The sequence below is a fragment of the Dama dama genome, chromosome 14 (genome assembly GCF_033118175.1).
Source record: "Dama dama isolate Ldn47 chromosome 14, ASM3311817v1, whole genome shotgun sequence".
NCBI lineage: Eukaryota > Metazoa > Chordata > Mammalia > Artiodactyla > Cervidae > Dama > Dama dama.
Window position 1 is genome coordinate 43,391,295 of NC_083694.1, and position 17,044 is coordinate 43,408,338.

General features: G+C 48.9%; 1 protein-coding gene across 1 annotated transcript in view; it reads right to left on the reverse strand.

The window, feature by feature from the left end:
• Positions 1 to 17,044, reverse strand: part of CAMTA1 (calmodulin binding transcription activator 1) — a 965,206-nt gene that overhangs the window by 657,231 nt on the left and 290,931 nt on the right. The window contains exon 4 of the mRNA XM_061160492.1: positions 9,272 to 9,339. Within this exon, the coding sequence (XP_061016475.1) occupies positions 9,272 to 9,339 (68 nt within the window). The remainder of the gene's footprint in view (positions 1 to 9,271; positions 9,340 to 17,044) is intronic.

Here is a 17,044-nt window from a genome sequence, read left to right on the forward strand (position 1 = left end):
ACCCACTCCAGTATTCTTGCCTGGGGAATCCCATGGACAGAGGAGCCTGGCAGGCTACAGTCCATAAGGTCACAAAGAGTCGGACATGACTGAAGCGACTTAGCACACACACACAGTTCTCCATCAGAAGGGCTGAGCAGTGGTCAGCCAGGAAGACAGGGTTTCTTGACATGAAGACAGCATCGCACCTCTGATCCAGTGACAGCAGAGGGATGACCACGGTGTAAACCCACAATGACAGAGCAAAGGGTGATGGAAATGGGAGGGGGTCAGGGATGTTAACACACTCTAGAGAGACGAACAAGCAGATGGGGTGTGCATAGCCAACACCGCAGAGTAGAAGCAAAGCCCACCTGCTGCCTAGAGGCCACCAGTAAAAACAAGTCAGTTTGCCTTCAGAGCCCCAGGAAGACCCATGCACTGGGAGCATCAAGTACTGGAGAAGCAGAGACTCGGGAAGGGAGGGAGGAAGAAGAGGCTCAGGCCTGTGCAGGGAACAGATAGACCCTCCCAGGGCCCTACGTACCCCACCTGGCCTCTGCCCCCACTGGAGGCACATTTCTTCTTGCACAAAAGGACCCCAAAAGACCCCAGACTTGAGACAGCAGAGGAGAAGCAGGCAACGCAGATGTAAACCAGGAGAATTCATGACTTGATGGTGAAATTGCAAGCGCCCTTCCTGCCCGATTCCCAGACCCCTAGCAGCCAAGCCCAAACCACCAGGCACCTGCGGAGAGATCCTTTGCTGGAGAACCTGAAAGACCTCTGCAGACGCCAGCATCTAGAGATGCAGACTCTAGAATCCCCCCACCGGAAGCTGGCTGCCTCCACTGATGAGCCCACTGACGAGAAGCAGAGTGAGAGGACAAACTCTCCTTTAGCAAACAGGGAAGTCAGAAGATAACATCTGAAACTGACAAATCAAGAAAGAGCAGAACAAACATTGAAAAGTCAGGAGGTAAATATCAGAACGAAAAGAAGTGGGCATTCCTGGGAAGTGGGATTGAGCTGTAGAGCAGAGGGTGGCTACTTCTTACAAGCCTTTTCGGATCATTTGATTGATTAAACTACATGCATGTGTGCTAAGTCACTTCAGTCCTGTCTGACTCTGTGACCCCACGCACTGTAGCCCACTATGCTCCTCTGTCCATGGGATTCTCCAGGCAAGAATACCAGAGTGGGTTGCCATGCCCTCTGCCAGGGGATCTTCCCAACCCAGAGATTGGACCCAGGTCTCCTGCATTGCAGGTGGATTCTTTACCACTGAGCCACCAGGGAAGCTTCAGATGTCTGTGTATTTGAGTTTAAAAATAAAAAGAGTAAAAGGAAGCAGAGGCTGGAGTCAGAAGCCGGCAGCTGCCTAACCCAGTGAGACACAAGACACAAACACCCACTCCCCCTCTCTGCTCCCTCCCAGGAAACAGAACCTGGACTTGCACTCCTGGCTCCAGGAAGTGAGGAGGAAGGTGGAAGTTGGCAGGACACAAGAGGACACACGAACCCCAGAGTGTGACAAACGCCCCATGCCCACTCGCAAAAAGGGCAGTCACTTAAGGCTGTGCAGCCAGAAACCTGAAGGAAGCCCTGGTTTACTCCCAAGGGCACCAGGGACCGGGGTTCTAGGCTGCCAGGACGCCTGCCTCAGCCCCCTTCCTGGGCACTGAGGGGGATCGGTGGCCTCCCCATCTCCTCTGGCTTTGACACTCTGCATCCTGTGATTCTGGGAAACGCACCAAAATCTGGGGCAGTCCCACTTTGATACCGTCGAGACACCAGACATTTTATCAGGATCCAGGTCACAGCTTCATCCCTACCTCATTCAGAAACTTATCCCAACTACTGGGGCCCCCAAGGCACATGCCCTCCAGGAGGCCAGGGGCGCTGAGGCTCCTCAAGAGACCTGAGCCAGCAGCCGCCACCCACAGCTACTTTTGTTCTTTGGTTAATGATAAGAGTTTGGACTTTGTCAGGAATTTGCTCAGTGCGTTAGGAAATGCTGAAATGGATGTAACATGACACATCGTTATGCTAATTTGATAGCAGGTTCCCCAGTTCAGTAGAATGCAAAGGTCACCACAATGAAACCGTGGCCGACTTGGGTTATTTCTTCTTTTACAGAAGGACAGAGTCCCAGAAATGATCTATTTATAGAGCAGACCTCCCAAACTCTGTTCCTCCATAGTACCTGCTACACACACACACACACACACACACACACACAAAAGACCAATCCCTAACTCCCCACTCTGCCTGACTGGACACAGCTACAGAGGCAGCTCAGGGAATCTTTTTTTTTTAATTGTTGTAAAATATATATAACATAAAATTTTCCTTTTATAAGTGCACAGTTCAGTGACATTAAGTACTGATAAATCTACATTGTCGTGCAGCCTGCACCACCATCCACGCACAGAACGTTTTCATCCTCCCAAACTGAATTCTGTCCCGTCAAACACTAACTTCTCGGCCCCCAACACAGCTGCTGGCAACAACCATTCTACTCACTGCCTCCATGAATCTCACAGCTCTCAGCATCTCCTATAAGTGGAGTCAGGCAGTATTCACCCTCTTGTGGCTGGTTTATTTCACCGATCAGAATGTCCTCAGAGTTCATCCATGTTGCTGTCTGTATCCGAACTCCACTTCTTTTTAGTTCTGGGAATGTTTTAACCTCTCAGACGGGATCTGCACGTGATCTGTGCAGCTCCATTCTAGTCTCTTCCCAGGAATAGGGGCTTCCTCAGGAAAGTCCTAGACCTGCCCCAAGGAGCAGATGCCCTAGAGGTGGCCAAAAAGGTCACTCTCCTGTGCCACTTACAGGTGGCACAGAGGTCCTGGCCAAAGCAGCCCACCTGCTCAGGGACTCGTCCGGGGCTTGATGAGACTGGATTTCTGGGTGGAGCACTCTGCCCACACCTGGCCCCACAGCCCAGCCCCTAACTGCTGGTCTGCACAGGGGCCAGCCTGCTCGCCCACAGGCCTGCACCCCCCATGCACAGCCCTCATCTAAGCTCCTGCTCCTCCGTGCACAGGCAACAGAGGCGGCATGGCCATGCCCATGGGGAGCACGCTGCCCCCTCGGGAGGCAAGGCTTCCACACTTGTTATGACTCAGTTGTCAAGAATTGATGACAAAGAACCCGGGCTACAGAAGCTGACAGCAAAGAGGACTCCCCGTGAGCTGGTGTGCCTGGGGGACTCCAGGAAGACCTCACAGCCAAAGGATGGGCAGATTGGGATGGACATGGGGCACTGGAGGGAAGATCAGTGGCCGAGTAAAAGCCAAAGCAGGGGACACAGAAGGTGTGTCTGGAGAGCAGTAGCAGCATCCTAACTGCAGTGGGTACTTTGTGGTGGGGAGTCAGAGAAAATGAATGCGAAAGAGAGGTGGAGGAAATGCGCTAGGACCCTGAACACAACACTGGACTCGATCCCATAGGTTTTCAAGAACAATGATGCGATGAAAGGAGTGTCTTAGGGAAACCAGGAGGAGGAAGTCCAGCCTGGAGAGGGATGTGGTTGGAGCTGTTCAGTTACCCAAGAGTGATGCAGATGGCCAGGGCCAGGCCACAGAGACAGAGGAAAGTAAGCATGTGAATTACAGTCTGAAACCCTGGCAGAACCAGTGACTAATTCCATGCAGGGGAGGAAGACAAAGCCACGGAGGAGGACAAGCGGTAAGCCCTGGAGCCTTTAAGATGAGGTGGCTCTTCTGAGAGCAAGGGAAATCAGAGAGCAGAAACAGAGCCGGAGTGAGGGCAGGAAGAAGAAGGAAGATGATGAGTTTGAGGTGATACTATGACAGCCAGGTGTCCAGGAGAGAAGTTCAGGCTTGGGGAAGGTCCATAGAAGGTTAATAGTCAAACCCTGTAGTTCTTAAGAGTCCTGGGAGGGAGAACTTTGGAGGTAAGAGCAGAAGACCCAAGACTTGGTCTCACTTTCAGCATGGGAAAGACCCAGGGTGGAATATGCAATGGACCTGTGGGGTCCTGAGAGCCCAGAGATGAGGGTGGGTCTCCCGCTGAGTCCCTTGGGTCTTCTTGAAACTCAGGTCTCACTTTTCTTCTCCTTTCCCTCCGGACCCCTCCTACTTAGCTGTTTTATTGCTTATTGACCAAGAAGCATTCAGTGTTCATTATAGGAAAATTCTATTATTAGACCTTTGGTGTTTCAGTGTTAAGGTGCTATCTACATAAATCTAATCAATTAATTAGATAATTAATAGCATTTCCCAGCCTCCTAACAGATATAGACAAGATTCCTGGGAAGGAAGTGTTTTCAATTCCATTTTGAGCTTCATGTGTCCCCAGCTTCCAAGGAAGGTTGCATGTTTCCCAGGGGAGGAGAGATAAATTATTGGGCTTGCTAAATTTTGCAGCCCGCCTGCCTGGGCTCTGCTGGGCTCTGCTCTCTGCCCTGTGGGGGAGTGTGTGCATCTCCACACTGCCTGCAACTTGGAGGCTAGATCAACTCCAGAGGTCAGCACAGGAACCCAGAGCCAAACTCACCAGCAAAGGGAGGCTGGGTCTCCCAGGTGGTTCAGAATCAATGGAGATGGGAGGTAGAAAAAAGTAGTAGGACCATTTGCGGGGCCACCTTCACATCCCACACCAGCAGAAGTATAGCCTCAAAGCTAAGACTGTGGGCTTTGCTGTAAGATAATCCTGGGTTCAAATTCTAGCTCTCACATTTGGCTGGGCCATCTTGGACAGATAATACACCCTCTCTGCATCTCAGGTCTGGCAGAACTGCTGAACAGACTTAAAAGCCCATCACGGAAGTACCCCAGAGCACAGCACTAGGAAATCTATACAAGACAAAAATAAAGTGGAATAAAACCAGATCTCTCCCTCCACAACCTTCAGACTCACTCTCATTCATTTCACAAATATTCGTGGAGCACCCACTATGTGTCCAGCAGCACTGCAGGCACTGGAGAGACCCCTTGAACAAGCCAGACCAAAAATCTGTCTCCTTGTGGTACTTTTGGAGGGAAAGGAGGTCAGGTGATGAATAAGTGAATTAAATAAACAGGGGAATTACACCATGTCTCAGGTAGTGAAGGGCGCTCTAGAGAAACAGAACACAGGAACAGAGGAAAGGAATTCCTGCTGGATGGGAAGGGTGTGATTTTTAAATCATGTGTTCATGGAAGACCTCATGGAGAGAATGACACCGAATCAAGGCCAGAAGGAGGAGCTGGAAGAACGTTCTAGATGGAGAGGTGGAATCTCTCGATTCTAAGATTCTAAATTCACCTGGCATGGTGGGGAGCGTGGAGTCTCCTGGGGTCTCCCAGCAGTATTATTATAGTGCTGAGCACACAGCAAGTGCCAAATAAAGACGTTCTAAGGGTGATTTTTCAAGCTGCCACTTTCAGAAGGTCCCAGTTGCTGATAATATGATACGGGGCTGCTTCAACAATCTGCGTGCAGCCCTGTTGTGACGAAGCCGCGCCAGGGGCCCCCAGCCCTGGGAGCCTCTTGCAGCACACCTCATTATTAAACAGGTGAGTGGGGCTCCTGGGACCTTCACCGTAATTAGGGCAGGATCTGAGCAAGGGCTCTATTTATAACCCCCAGCCATCAGCAAGCCAGGGAGACGACGAGTGGGTCCCTCTGCAGCTCCTATACCAACATCTATATGTGAACTGATTACGACAATTAATTTAATAGGGATTCCTCCACACAAACAATGTATCATTTTATTAGGAAACTCTATAAATGTCAGTGGTGCAATTCATTTTTATTAATTTTCTGAAATGAAATTAGCAATGGCAGCAGCAGCGGCAAACAGAAGTTGTATTGCCTCCTCATTCAGCAGAGTATTGGTGTCATTAATTCCTTAATACCAGGAGGCCGGTTTGCATGAACTCAGCAGTTAACTGCACCAATTAATTTCAATACAAGAGAAGGGAGGGGGATGGGGAGATCCAAACTCAACCCAACAACTAATTTAGGAAGGTCCTTGAACAACCACAGCAACTTTTCCGCCTCCGGGGACAAGAAGCTTTCAAGTGTAAACACGGACTGGATGTTACAATACTATAGGAATCATTCTATCTTTACCCTTCACTTTCAGAAAAGAAACTCGTCCTTCCAAAGCCTGGAGAGATCGTGGCAAGTACGTTCCAAAATTAAGGACAACAGGAAGCCTGGGGATGGCCCCTTGCAAACAGACCTGCTTGGGCACGGACCCTCATAGCATGCAAATCAAGATCACAAATACTGTCTCATTCAATCCTCATCGTGACCCAATGAAGACCCAGTCAACGTTGGCCTCTGTCTCATGCATGAAGAAGAAAAAATGGAGCTTTGAAAGGGGCTGAAACAACTGTTAAAGTCACAAAAGTACTGAGTGATGGGGCCAAGGCTCAGACCGGGATATGTCAATTTCAAAACCCTCATCTCTTTTCTGCCCCCAGACAACCCCCTTGTGCCTCGAGACAGGAATGCTCTTGGCTCTATTTATACTCCCCCAAAGTCAAGTGAGTCAGGCATGACCATGAGTGACATTCGCTTCTCAACGGAAACCCGAATTCAGGCTGAAACATGAGGCAGGATCCCCGCCCTGTCATGCCATCAGCGAGCGACTGAAGAAGGACTTGCGTCCGCACATCTAAAATCAGATGTCTAGCCCAGGAGGCGTGACAGAGAACCTCATTCTCTGGCTAAAGAGAAGCTCTTTCCTTCCACTTAGATTCAAGAAGTGTTTGGCTGAGGAATGAAGGGCGTGTGGAGAGCCTGGAGGCTGCTCGAGATGAGGACCACGGTGGGGAGTTGGGAAATGGTGCCAAGGTGGAAATCAGACAGACTTCCTCCTGCCCAGAGAAACTAGAGCAGCGGTTCTCAAAGTGGGGTCCCCGGCCAGCCACACCCCATCACCTGGGGTTGGTTAGACATACAGAGGATCAGGCCCCACCCGGACATCCTGAATCAGAAACCAGGGGTGGGGTCCAGCATGTTACTGGAGCAAGCCCTCCAGCTGATTCTGATCCCTGATTAGGTTTGAAAATCATTACCCTGGAAGAAGGTGCTCCCAAAGAAAGGAGAGATGAGTGGGCCAGGCTCTCCACACTACAGGACACAGCTGTGCCTCACAGACAGTAGATGGGCATCACATTCGCTCTCCCTGCCCCCACTCTGACCACCCTCTAGCAAAGAATATCCTTCTTGGCCTCATTCTTTCTGGGCTTAGCCACAGGAATTGCCTTGACTAATGGATTGCAAGCAGGTGTGACATATGATGGGCTGACGAGGTGGCGCTAGTGGTAAAGAACCCACCTGCCAATGCAGGAGACATAAGAGACCTGGGTTCGATCCCTGGGTCAGGAAGATCCCCTGGAGGAGGGCACAGCAACCCACTCCAGTATTCTTGCCTGGGAAATCCCATGGACAGAAAAGCCTGGTGGGCTACAGTCCATTGGGGCCACAAAGAGTTGAACATGACTCAAGTGACTTAGCACACATGCACCCATGTGACATATGATGCCACATCCAGGGGACTTCACTGTGCCTACATGGACTGCCTTGGCTTTTAAGCCCCTGCCATTCTCCATGAAACCCAGATGTCCCAGACAGGGAAGAGGGGTAGTAGACAGGGGTTGGGGGAAGCTTCTAGGCCTAGGTCCTACAATAAGAAGACACATCATGTGGTCCTGAACCCAACCCAAAACCAAAGCCAACCCACAGACCCATGAGCAGAAAATAAACATTTATTGTTATAAGTTACTTAGTGTGGAGATTGTTTCTTACAAGGCATTATCACATCAAAAACTGACTGATACAAGCCATTTGATCTTATAGCAAAGGAAACCATGGCCCCAGAAGGCTGAGAAGTTGAAGAGATCCTACAGAGGGGTTCAGGATGAAAGGTAAAAAGATTAGAGTCAACCTCTATCCCCACCTGAGAATGCAAATCTCAGGAACTCACCTCCCTTTCCTCAATATCCTCTGATACACTCTTTCAAAATGGAAATTTTTTGTCCTCATCTAATGGATGTGTGTGTGCTAAGTCATTTCAGTCATCTCTGACTCTTAATGATCCCGTGGACTGTAGCCTCCCAGTCTCCTCTGTCCATGGGATTCCCCAGGCAAGAATACTGAAGTGGGTTGCCATGCCCTCCTCCAGGAGATCTTCCTGACCCAAGGATCAAACCCCCATCTCTTATATCTTCTGCATTGGCAGGCAGGTTCTTTACCAGTAGGCCACCTGGGAAGCCCCATCTAATGGATGCTAACCAGTAAAAACTGAAATGTCTTGAAGAAATATTTTAAAGAACCTTCTAAACTGAGTAAATATTTTTCTTCCATGGCTCGGAAAGGACAAGCTGATGGCCAAGTGGGCAGAGGGCACACCCCCACCCCTTTCCCTGGCCTCCCAGTTAACAAACGGGAAATTTGGTGCTTCTTGCCAAAGGAAACAGACTGGGCTTTCCACCTCTCAGGTTCAAACCCAGAGCCCGGTTATCCTGTAAGCTGTTCTCTGGCTAATACCACTCAAGCTGTTAAACATCTGGGCCTATCACCACTAATAGAAAACCTGTGGCAATTGGAAGAGAGTAGCTGTTTTTCCAAAGCTCTAGGATGGAACATACCAAAAATGAAAAACTGAGAGCTGGGGAGGAGAAGAGGCTGCCTTTAAAATCAACCCTAAATCCCAACGCCCCCATTCTTCACAAAATAATATCACTCGCCCTGACAGAGCACAAGTTAGCTGAATCCTCGCCAATTCCCTCTGTTCCCAGGTGGTGAGACGAGTTCGGTGTCCGTGGCAGTTGGCATGTTCACGGACGCGGACTAAATAATAAATTGCAAACAGCCATGCCTTTCTGATTGGGGAGATCTTAACGCCATCCAGAAAAACTGGACTTTCAGTTTGTGAAACGTGTTGAGATGAAAGTGAACAGTTAAGGTAGTTTCTCTTTTTGAAAGTACGTTTATAGAGAACATCGGTGGCACTTTCCCCAAATAAACTTCCCCTGACAGTCCTGCCTGCCAAGCCTTTCCAAGCACCCAGCTGAAGGATCCAGCCTTAAGCCAGAAGGTTAAAATTTCCAACTTGCATGATGGCAACTGCACTGGTTTTAATCCATCTGATTGCATTCACTACCATGATCTTGGGCCAATGAATGAGACCTCAGTGTCACAAGCTATCAGGCACAACATGGCATTCTGAACTTGCTCATGAATGAACTGACCAAACCAAGTAATCAATGAAAATCAATACATTTACTGCACATATTCAAAAAACCATGAGATCTGGGACATTACCTTGTCTTAGGGGAGGTGGTTAGCCATTCTTCGTGTTTCTCAAATGTTATTAAATAAGCTGCAATTTCCTGAAACAGAAGAATAAAAAGATAATAACAACAATTAGCTCACTTAGGATCCTGAGAGGTAAGAAGGATGATTTTATTTTATTTTTACTTTTTTTTTTTTTTTTTTTGCTGTTTTCCCAGCCACCATCCTCTTTTGTGAGGTTGGAACCTCTCCGGTGGAGAAATACTCAACTTGGACTGCGTTTCTATTTTGATTTTTTTAAAAGACGTTTCCATTCAACCTGCCATACCGCAATAATCAAAGCACCGGGTTTCAAAAGATGAGTTGGTGGCAAGGACAAAGATACCTCTCTGTGGAAGGAAAACATCAGACACCATTCCAGCTTATAAATGTCATTAATTTGAAGCAGGAGAAAACACACGCCAACAACAGGTCTCCACTCGTGCAAGGTCAGAACTGGAAAGTTTAGTCGGTCTCCCTCTGAAACTGGAGTAACCTTTCATCATTGTCACAAGGAGTGTTGCCTTCTCTCAGCATGAGCCCCAAGCGCTGAGCCAAATCACACAAAGATTAAAAAAAGGAAAGAGAGAGCCATATTACAGAGACAGAGACAGGGAGACAGAAAGAGAGAGAGAAAGAGTGGGGGGCAGGGAGGGTTAACCTTTCCTACTTCTGATAATCTACCGAAGATCGCTTCAGAAAGACGAGCCGTGTCAGCAGAGTTTAAGGCAAAGATGGAGAAAATGTGGGCACCTGAAGGTAAATTAAATATTTATAAACACAACAACATCACTGCAGATAGAATTACTGATTTATTAATCATTTCCATAAAAAGCCAGTGGATGACATCCACATAAGTCATCGCTTGGGCTCCAAGGCATGATATGGCCCATTACTTCCAGCTCCAAAAGGACCTGCTGATGTGAAATTGGCAGGAACTGTAAGTTAAATTAAGGCTGGACTAGTATGCCATTCCCTTGATCTTGGTGATGATACAGCATGGAGCTGCCGCCCTCGACAACCAGAAAAATGCAGGGAGCCAGCCTCCCGTCTCAACTTCCTGTGCCACTGGGGTTCCGGAAGCACTCCTGGGGATGGAGTAACAGTCAGCCTCCTTCAGGCTTGGACGTCGGGTCATGGACACCAATGCCACAGAGATGCTCAACTTAGGCTTGAAGGAAAAGAGACACCACCAAAACCAGGGCAACAGGGCAGGTCAATGTAGAAAACACCACCCAGGCCACACAGTATGATGGTCACAGGCCCAGATGGGGGTCAGGGCCTCTCATCATGGTGGAAACTGACCACAACCACAAGCTAGCCATGACCACTAACCAGAGCCCCAGCTACATCAGCCCTTTCCCCAACAAGCTGGGAAACAGAAACCTATGGCAAAAACAGAGTTGCCTTGTACAGATTTCTTTTTTTCCTCCTCTGGCAGTGCTCTGTGACAACCTTGAGGGCTGGGATGGATTGGAGGGTGGGAGAGAGAGTCAAGAAGGAGGGGACATATGTATACTTATGGCTGATTCATACTGCTGTATGGCAGAAACCAATACAACATTGTAAAGCAATTAATTAATGGCCACCTGATATGAAGCACCAACTCATTAGAAAAGCCCCCGAGGCTAGGAAAGATTGAAAGCAAAAGGAGAAGGGGGTGACAGAGGATAAGATGGTTAGATAGCATCACTGACTCAATGGACATGACTTTGAGCAAACTCCAGGAGATGGAGGACCGGAAAGCTTGGCATACTGCAGTCCATGGGGTCACAAAGAGTCGGACATGACTTAGGGACTGAACAACAACAATCCTCCAATTAAAAATTTTGGAAAAGGTTTCTATTGTTGATTTCAATTAAAGAAGCTGATCAATCAGATCATTCTCTTCCCTCTCCCTGGACGATGTCCTCCCTAAGGTCTTATCATAGACAGATACCACCTCCCCAGGCTGGCCCTCCTAACTCATCATGACAGGGCTGGCTGCCCATCCTCAGTGTTCGCATGGCACCTGGCACCTTCCTCCAGCACGAAGGATTGATCACTCTGCATCCTAATGGCTTGTTTACTTGGATGGCATCCCCCACTAGTCCACATACTCCTCAAGGGCAGGGACTACGTCACCACTGACATATCCCCAGGACCTAACAGTGTCCTGATAAATGTTTGTTGGATGGATGAATGGATGGGTGGGTGGGTACATAGGAGGGAGGTACGAAGAGTAGGCACTGTAGAAATAAAAGTGCCTATATAAGGGAGGGATATATGTATACACAAGACTGATTCACATCTTTGGATAGCACAAACTAACACAATATTTTAAGCAATCATCCTCCAATTTAAAAAATATTATAAAAAATCACCAAAATTCAAAATACTGAAATTCTAACCTAATGACTTTTTTCCAGGAATAAATCCTATTGTCTATAATGCTATGATTTACTTTTTCTAAACATGTAGATTTCTTGGTGAAAAAAAAGTGTATACATAAGTAAGGGTGTTTGTGTGTGTGTCCTAAGTATGTTGAGTGTTTGTATACGTTTATTACTTAAGATAGTTGAGTGTTCAGTGCTCAGCTGGGTCGACTCTTTGCAATCCCATGGATTGTAGCCTGCCAGGCTCCTCTGTCCATAGGACTCTCCAGGCAAGAATACTGGACTGGGTTGTCATTACCTCCTTCAGGGGATCTTCCCGACCCAGGGATCGAACCCTCGTCTCCTGTGTCTCCTGTATTTGCAGGCAGATTCTTTACCACTGCGCCACCTGGGAAGCCTAAGAAAGTTGAAGCAAGTGCTTAAAAGCAGCAAAACCCAGCAGCTCCTAGACAGACCTTTACTGGTGAGTTAATTAACTCTGGTCACCTGGGAAGGTGATAGAGTCTGACGGTGAAGAGCACACGCTCTGGAAGCAAACAGACCCAGCTTGGGGGCTGGCTCTGCCACTTACTCACTGTCTGCCCTTGAGCATGTTATCTGACCTGTCCAGACCTCAGTTTCTTAGGAAACTGAGATCAAACCACTTCGTGGGTAGTTACAAGGAGTGAAAATTCTTAATACCCTGCCTGGCATATAGTAATGCCCAACAATCATTGCTGCCACGATTATGATTAGGTCTATGTGGTGCAAGCCGGTTCTACAGAGACCCCTGATGAGGTAGCAAGTACCCAATGGTCCAGCTGCCTGTGCTGCTGGACTTATCTCCATCAATCCCCACCCTCTACTGGCCTCCACCCCCAATACCCACCATGAATGCTAACATCACAATGACTCTTCAGAGTTAGTTGGCATCAATCCTTCCCCTTTTCTACTGGAGCCCACCTCATTGCACAAAGCACTGGGAACCAACAGTGGCTGGAGTCGGGAAGTGGATAAACTGGGCCACTTTTTAGGTGCTCATCTACCTGAACTTCAGTAGTTTTGATATCTGGGGGAACGGTCTACACCAACTGGAACCCCTGGGACCCAGGCTCTTGCCCAGGCTAAGAGCTGAGAGTTAAGTGACCCCTAATAGCCCAGAAGGATAGGGGCACAGAGCACCCTAGCCACCTCTAAATTCATCACAGTGTTCCAAAGACACAGAGCCCCAGAGAAGGCCTTCGTGAACAGGCAATTCTTGCCCCAACCTGTCAGGGTTCCCCACTACTGCTACTGTTGTGCAAGGAGAAAAATTCCCTGGACTGCTTATTGTCTTAACTATTTACTCTACAAATGTTTATTGAGCACCTAATAGGACCAGCCAGTGAAAAAGACCACATGAAGTCTGCCCTTAAAGAGCTCACAGCTGAGGACAAAGACAAGTCAACGTAATAGTGGGGCTTTCATGTCATCACAGGGTCAACTGTCCTGTCAACTCTGTAACCAGACCCAGTGGGTCTTCTCAGGCCTGCCAAGCTGCCGTGCAAACAAGCAGAGGCCCCAGGGAACCACACCGATTCATGGACTGTTTTCGAGCACCGGCTACACCCTCCTCCACTCTCAAGGTAACAGAGATCCCCCCCACATATATCCCCCTGGTAGAGCACCCATCCCCCTTAAGAGCAGCCCCTCCAAGCAAAGGAAACTGAATGCCTAGCCTCAGGCTCCCTATTCTGTGGTGCTCACCTTGGATAAGCCTGAAGCTGGACTTGACCACCAGGGAGCATCACTCTGTTACTACCTGACTCCCAGCCAGACTGGGAGTGTCTGGGTTACCTGTCAGATGGGCAGACCATGGGCCAGACTCTGCCTCCACAAAGCTTAGAATTTTGTTGGGGAAGATGGCTAGGCACATCCCAAAGAACCTCACAGAATAGTAGATGCTAAAGAGTGTGAAGCAAAGTGAGACCCATCATGACTCAAGAGTCATCTGGGCTATGAAGGGGTTGATTTCCAAGGGAAGGGGGATTTCACCATCTGTGTCATCGTAACAGCTGGTGCTGGCAGTGATGTCCAAGGCCAGCGAGTGCTCCAGGACTTCACACAGGACAGTCTCACTTAATCGTCAAAACAAACGATGCAATGGGAACCATGCCCATTTTACAGGTGGGGAACCTGAGGCACTAGGCAGTTCAGTGACTTGCCCAAGGTCACACAGCTACGCTCTGCAGAAGTAGAACCTGAATCGATGTGGAATGGCTCCAGAACCCACACTCTCCACCACTGATCAGGATTTCTTAAAAGAACAGCTACAATGTGCTCAGAGGGAGGAAAGGAAACCCTGCCCATGGACAGTCATGCTTCCCCCAGCTCAGGCTAACAAGCCTCCTGGTCTCTGCTGAGCCAGAGTTACCTCACTGCCCCACCTCCCTTCAGGAGATCAGGAGCAGTAAGACTGAGCATCCGTGAGCAGGATTCTCTCCTTCCAGCAGGATCAGGCTCCTTTCCACCTCAAAACCTGTGTATGATTCATGGGATCATCTATTTTGGTGACAGAAGAAGTTTCCTATATCCAGGAACCTTTTGTTTTAAATGCCTTACAATACAGACAAAACAGACAAAAAGAGAGAGACGCTCTAGCTGAAGAGAGGAAGAGGTTTTGAAAAACCGGCATCTTCAGCCCAACTTTCTGGCCCTCCCCATTCTTTCCCTGAGGCTCTACCAACCTGGGGCTCCAAGGAGGTCAGATGGAAACACAGATCTGGGCCATCTCGTTTGCATAGGGCAGGAAACAGAGGCCCAGAGACAGGGAGGGACTTGGCCAAGATCACATGTTTGTGACTGAGCCAAACTGGGACTCAGGACTCCCCATCCCAGTACAGGGTGCGCTTTCCCCCTCATTTGTGGCCTCTCAAACACAAATCTGGCCCAGGAAATTCAGAGTCCTCAAACCAGAAGAGAACATGCCCCAGCAAAGTGAAAGCTGGGACTCAAACAAAATCACATACACAAATGTTCCCAGCAGCATTGTTCACAATCCCTAGTGCCCATCAACAGACAGACAGACAGATAAACAGAATGTGTTCTCTCCACACAAGAGGTTATTCAGCCACAAAAAGGAGTAAAATTCTGACACATGCTACAACATGGATGGACCTTGAAAACATGCTGGTGAAGGAAACCAGACACACAAGACTGCGTGTTGTATGAGCTCATTGACGTGAAATGTCGAGAATAGGCAAATCCCTAGTGATAGAAGATAGGTTGGTGGTTGCTAGGGGCTGGACAAAGAGGGGCCATGGGGAGTGACTACTAATGGGGGTTGCGTCTCCTTTTGAGGAGATGAGATTGTCTGGAAGGAGACAGTGGTGAAGGTTATATGCAATATCGAGAATATACTCAATGCCACTAATGGGAAATTTTATGTGTATTTCACCACAATAAAAACAAAAAGAAAGTGTGGACGTCCAGCTCAGTGAGGCCTGGCATGAAGAAAATGCCAGCACCCCCTTCCTACAAGGTCGGACCCTGCACCCACAGGGCTACCCTGCATGCCTGCAAGTCTCCCCCAGCTCCTCCTTGGCTCCCTTGGGATCTCTCTCTTCCTGGATCCTAAACACTGCATCAGTGCCGAGAAGAACGACTCAACTGTCAGGATGAAGGAATTCACTGCAGGATCCAAAGCAAAGACTGTCCAGCTTGCAGATTTTAAATGTTTAGTTTGTCCTTTGGATTTCAAATAGAAAAACTGCTGCCAAGATACAATGTCTGTGTGTGTCGGGGGGCTCCGGGAATCCCACAGGCCCCTGTATCTGCTTGGCATCGGGTTCCATCCCTGCAGACCAGGGAGGAAGGTGGTCCCTCCCCAAGTGAAGTGAAAGTCACTTAGTCATGTCTGACTCTTTGTGACCCCATGGACTGTAGCCCATCAGGCTCCTCTGTCCATGCAATTCTCTAGGCAAGAATACTGGAATGGGTTGCCATTTCCTTCTACAGAGGATCTTCTCAACCCAGGGACTGAACGCTGGTATCTGGCATTGCAGGCGGATTCTTACTGTCTGAACCACCAGGAAAGGGAGAACCGCCAGGCATGTAAATTAGCCCCAGAAAGCACAGTGAGCCCCAAGAGTGGTGCAGCCACTGCTGAGAAGGTTCCAGAAGCTAGAGTTCATTCTAGAGTGACACAGCAGGGAAGACTCCTTGGAAGAGGTGGCCTATGAACAAGGTTAGGAAGAGACATGGTGTCTCTCCCACTGAGAAGGACAGAGTGGGCAGGACTGCCTGCCATTCTTGCCTGATCACACGCCACGTCGCTATGCATCTCTGTCATCCAAAGTCATGCTGACCGCTCACTGTCCAATTGCCAGGTGGGGCTGGTCCTGTCTGCCCCCAGGTGATGGGTCTGGCAGAAGACTGCAAAGCCCATCTTGGTGGTGAGCCAGCTTGTGCCAGTGAGGCTCAGGGTCATTGTCGGAGGCTACCCTGGGACTGAGAGATGGCAACACAATGTGCCAACCTGGCTCCCCTTGACCTTCCCACCTCAGCTCCTGTGTGCTGATTCTTCCCACATAAACTTCCTGACCTTGTTCATAGGCCACCTCTTCCAGGGAGTCTTCCCTGCTGTGTCACTCTAGAATGAACTCTAGCTTCTGGAACCTTCTCAGCAGTGGCTGTACCACTCTCGGAGCGCACTGTGCTTTCTGGGGCTAATTTACATGCCTGGCAGTTCTCCCTTTCTTGTTTTTCAGTGTCCGGGGAGGGTCTGAGTCTCAGTCCCTCCATCTCCAGAGCCCTGAGTGGTTCTTGTATCTGAAGGTGACTGTTGGCAGATAGAGGCTGATGAAAGAATACAAAGTTCTCTTCTAAAGGATGCAGACAGAAAGAGCCTATGTCTGAGCCAACTTTGCTACAAGCTGGGGGGTTGGGAGTGGAAAAATAAAGGTGCACCTGCCATCAAGGCTCGATGCCCTACATGAAGAGGCTCAACAGAAATGTTCTGCAAAGCTCACCACATCCGAAAAGGCAGCACCCGGCCAACCCATCAGCACCAGGGAAGCACTGTCCAGCAGAAGCAGAATGTGAGCCACAAAGGGAAGCCATGGGTATGACATTTTTTGAACAGTATAAAGAAACAAGAGCAATTAATTTTAACAATATTTTTTTCAGACTTCCCTGGGTGGTCCTATGGTTAAGAATCTGCCAGCCAATGCGGGGGACACAGGTTCGATCCCTGGTCTGGGAAGATTCCACCTGCCTCAGAGCAACATGTCCATGGGGCACAAATACTGAAGCCTGCATGCCCTAGAGCCCATGCTCCACAACAAGAAAAGTCACCACAATGAGAAGCCCATGTACCACAACTAAAAAGTAGCCTCTGCTCACTGCAACTTAGAGAAAGCCACACAGCAAC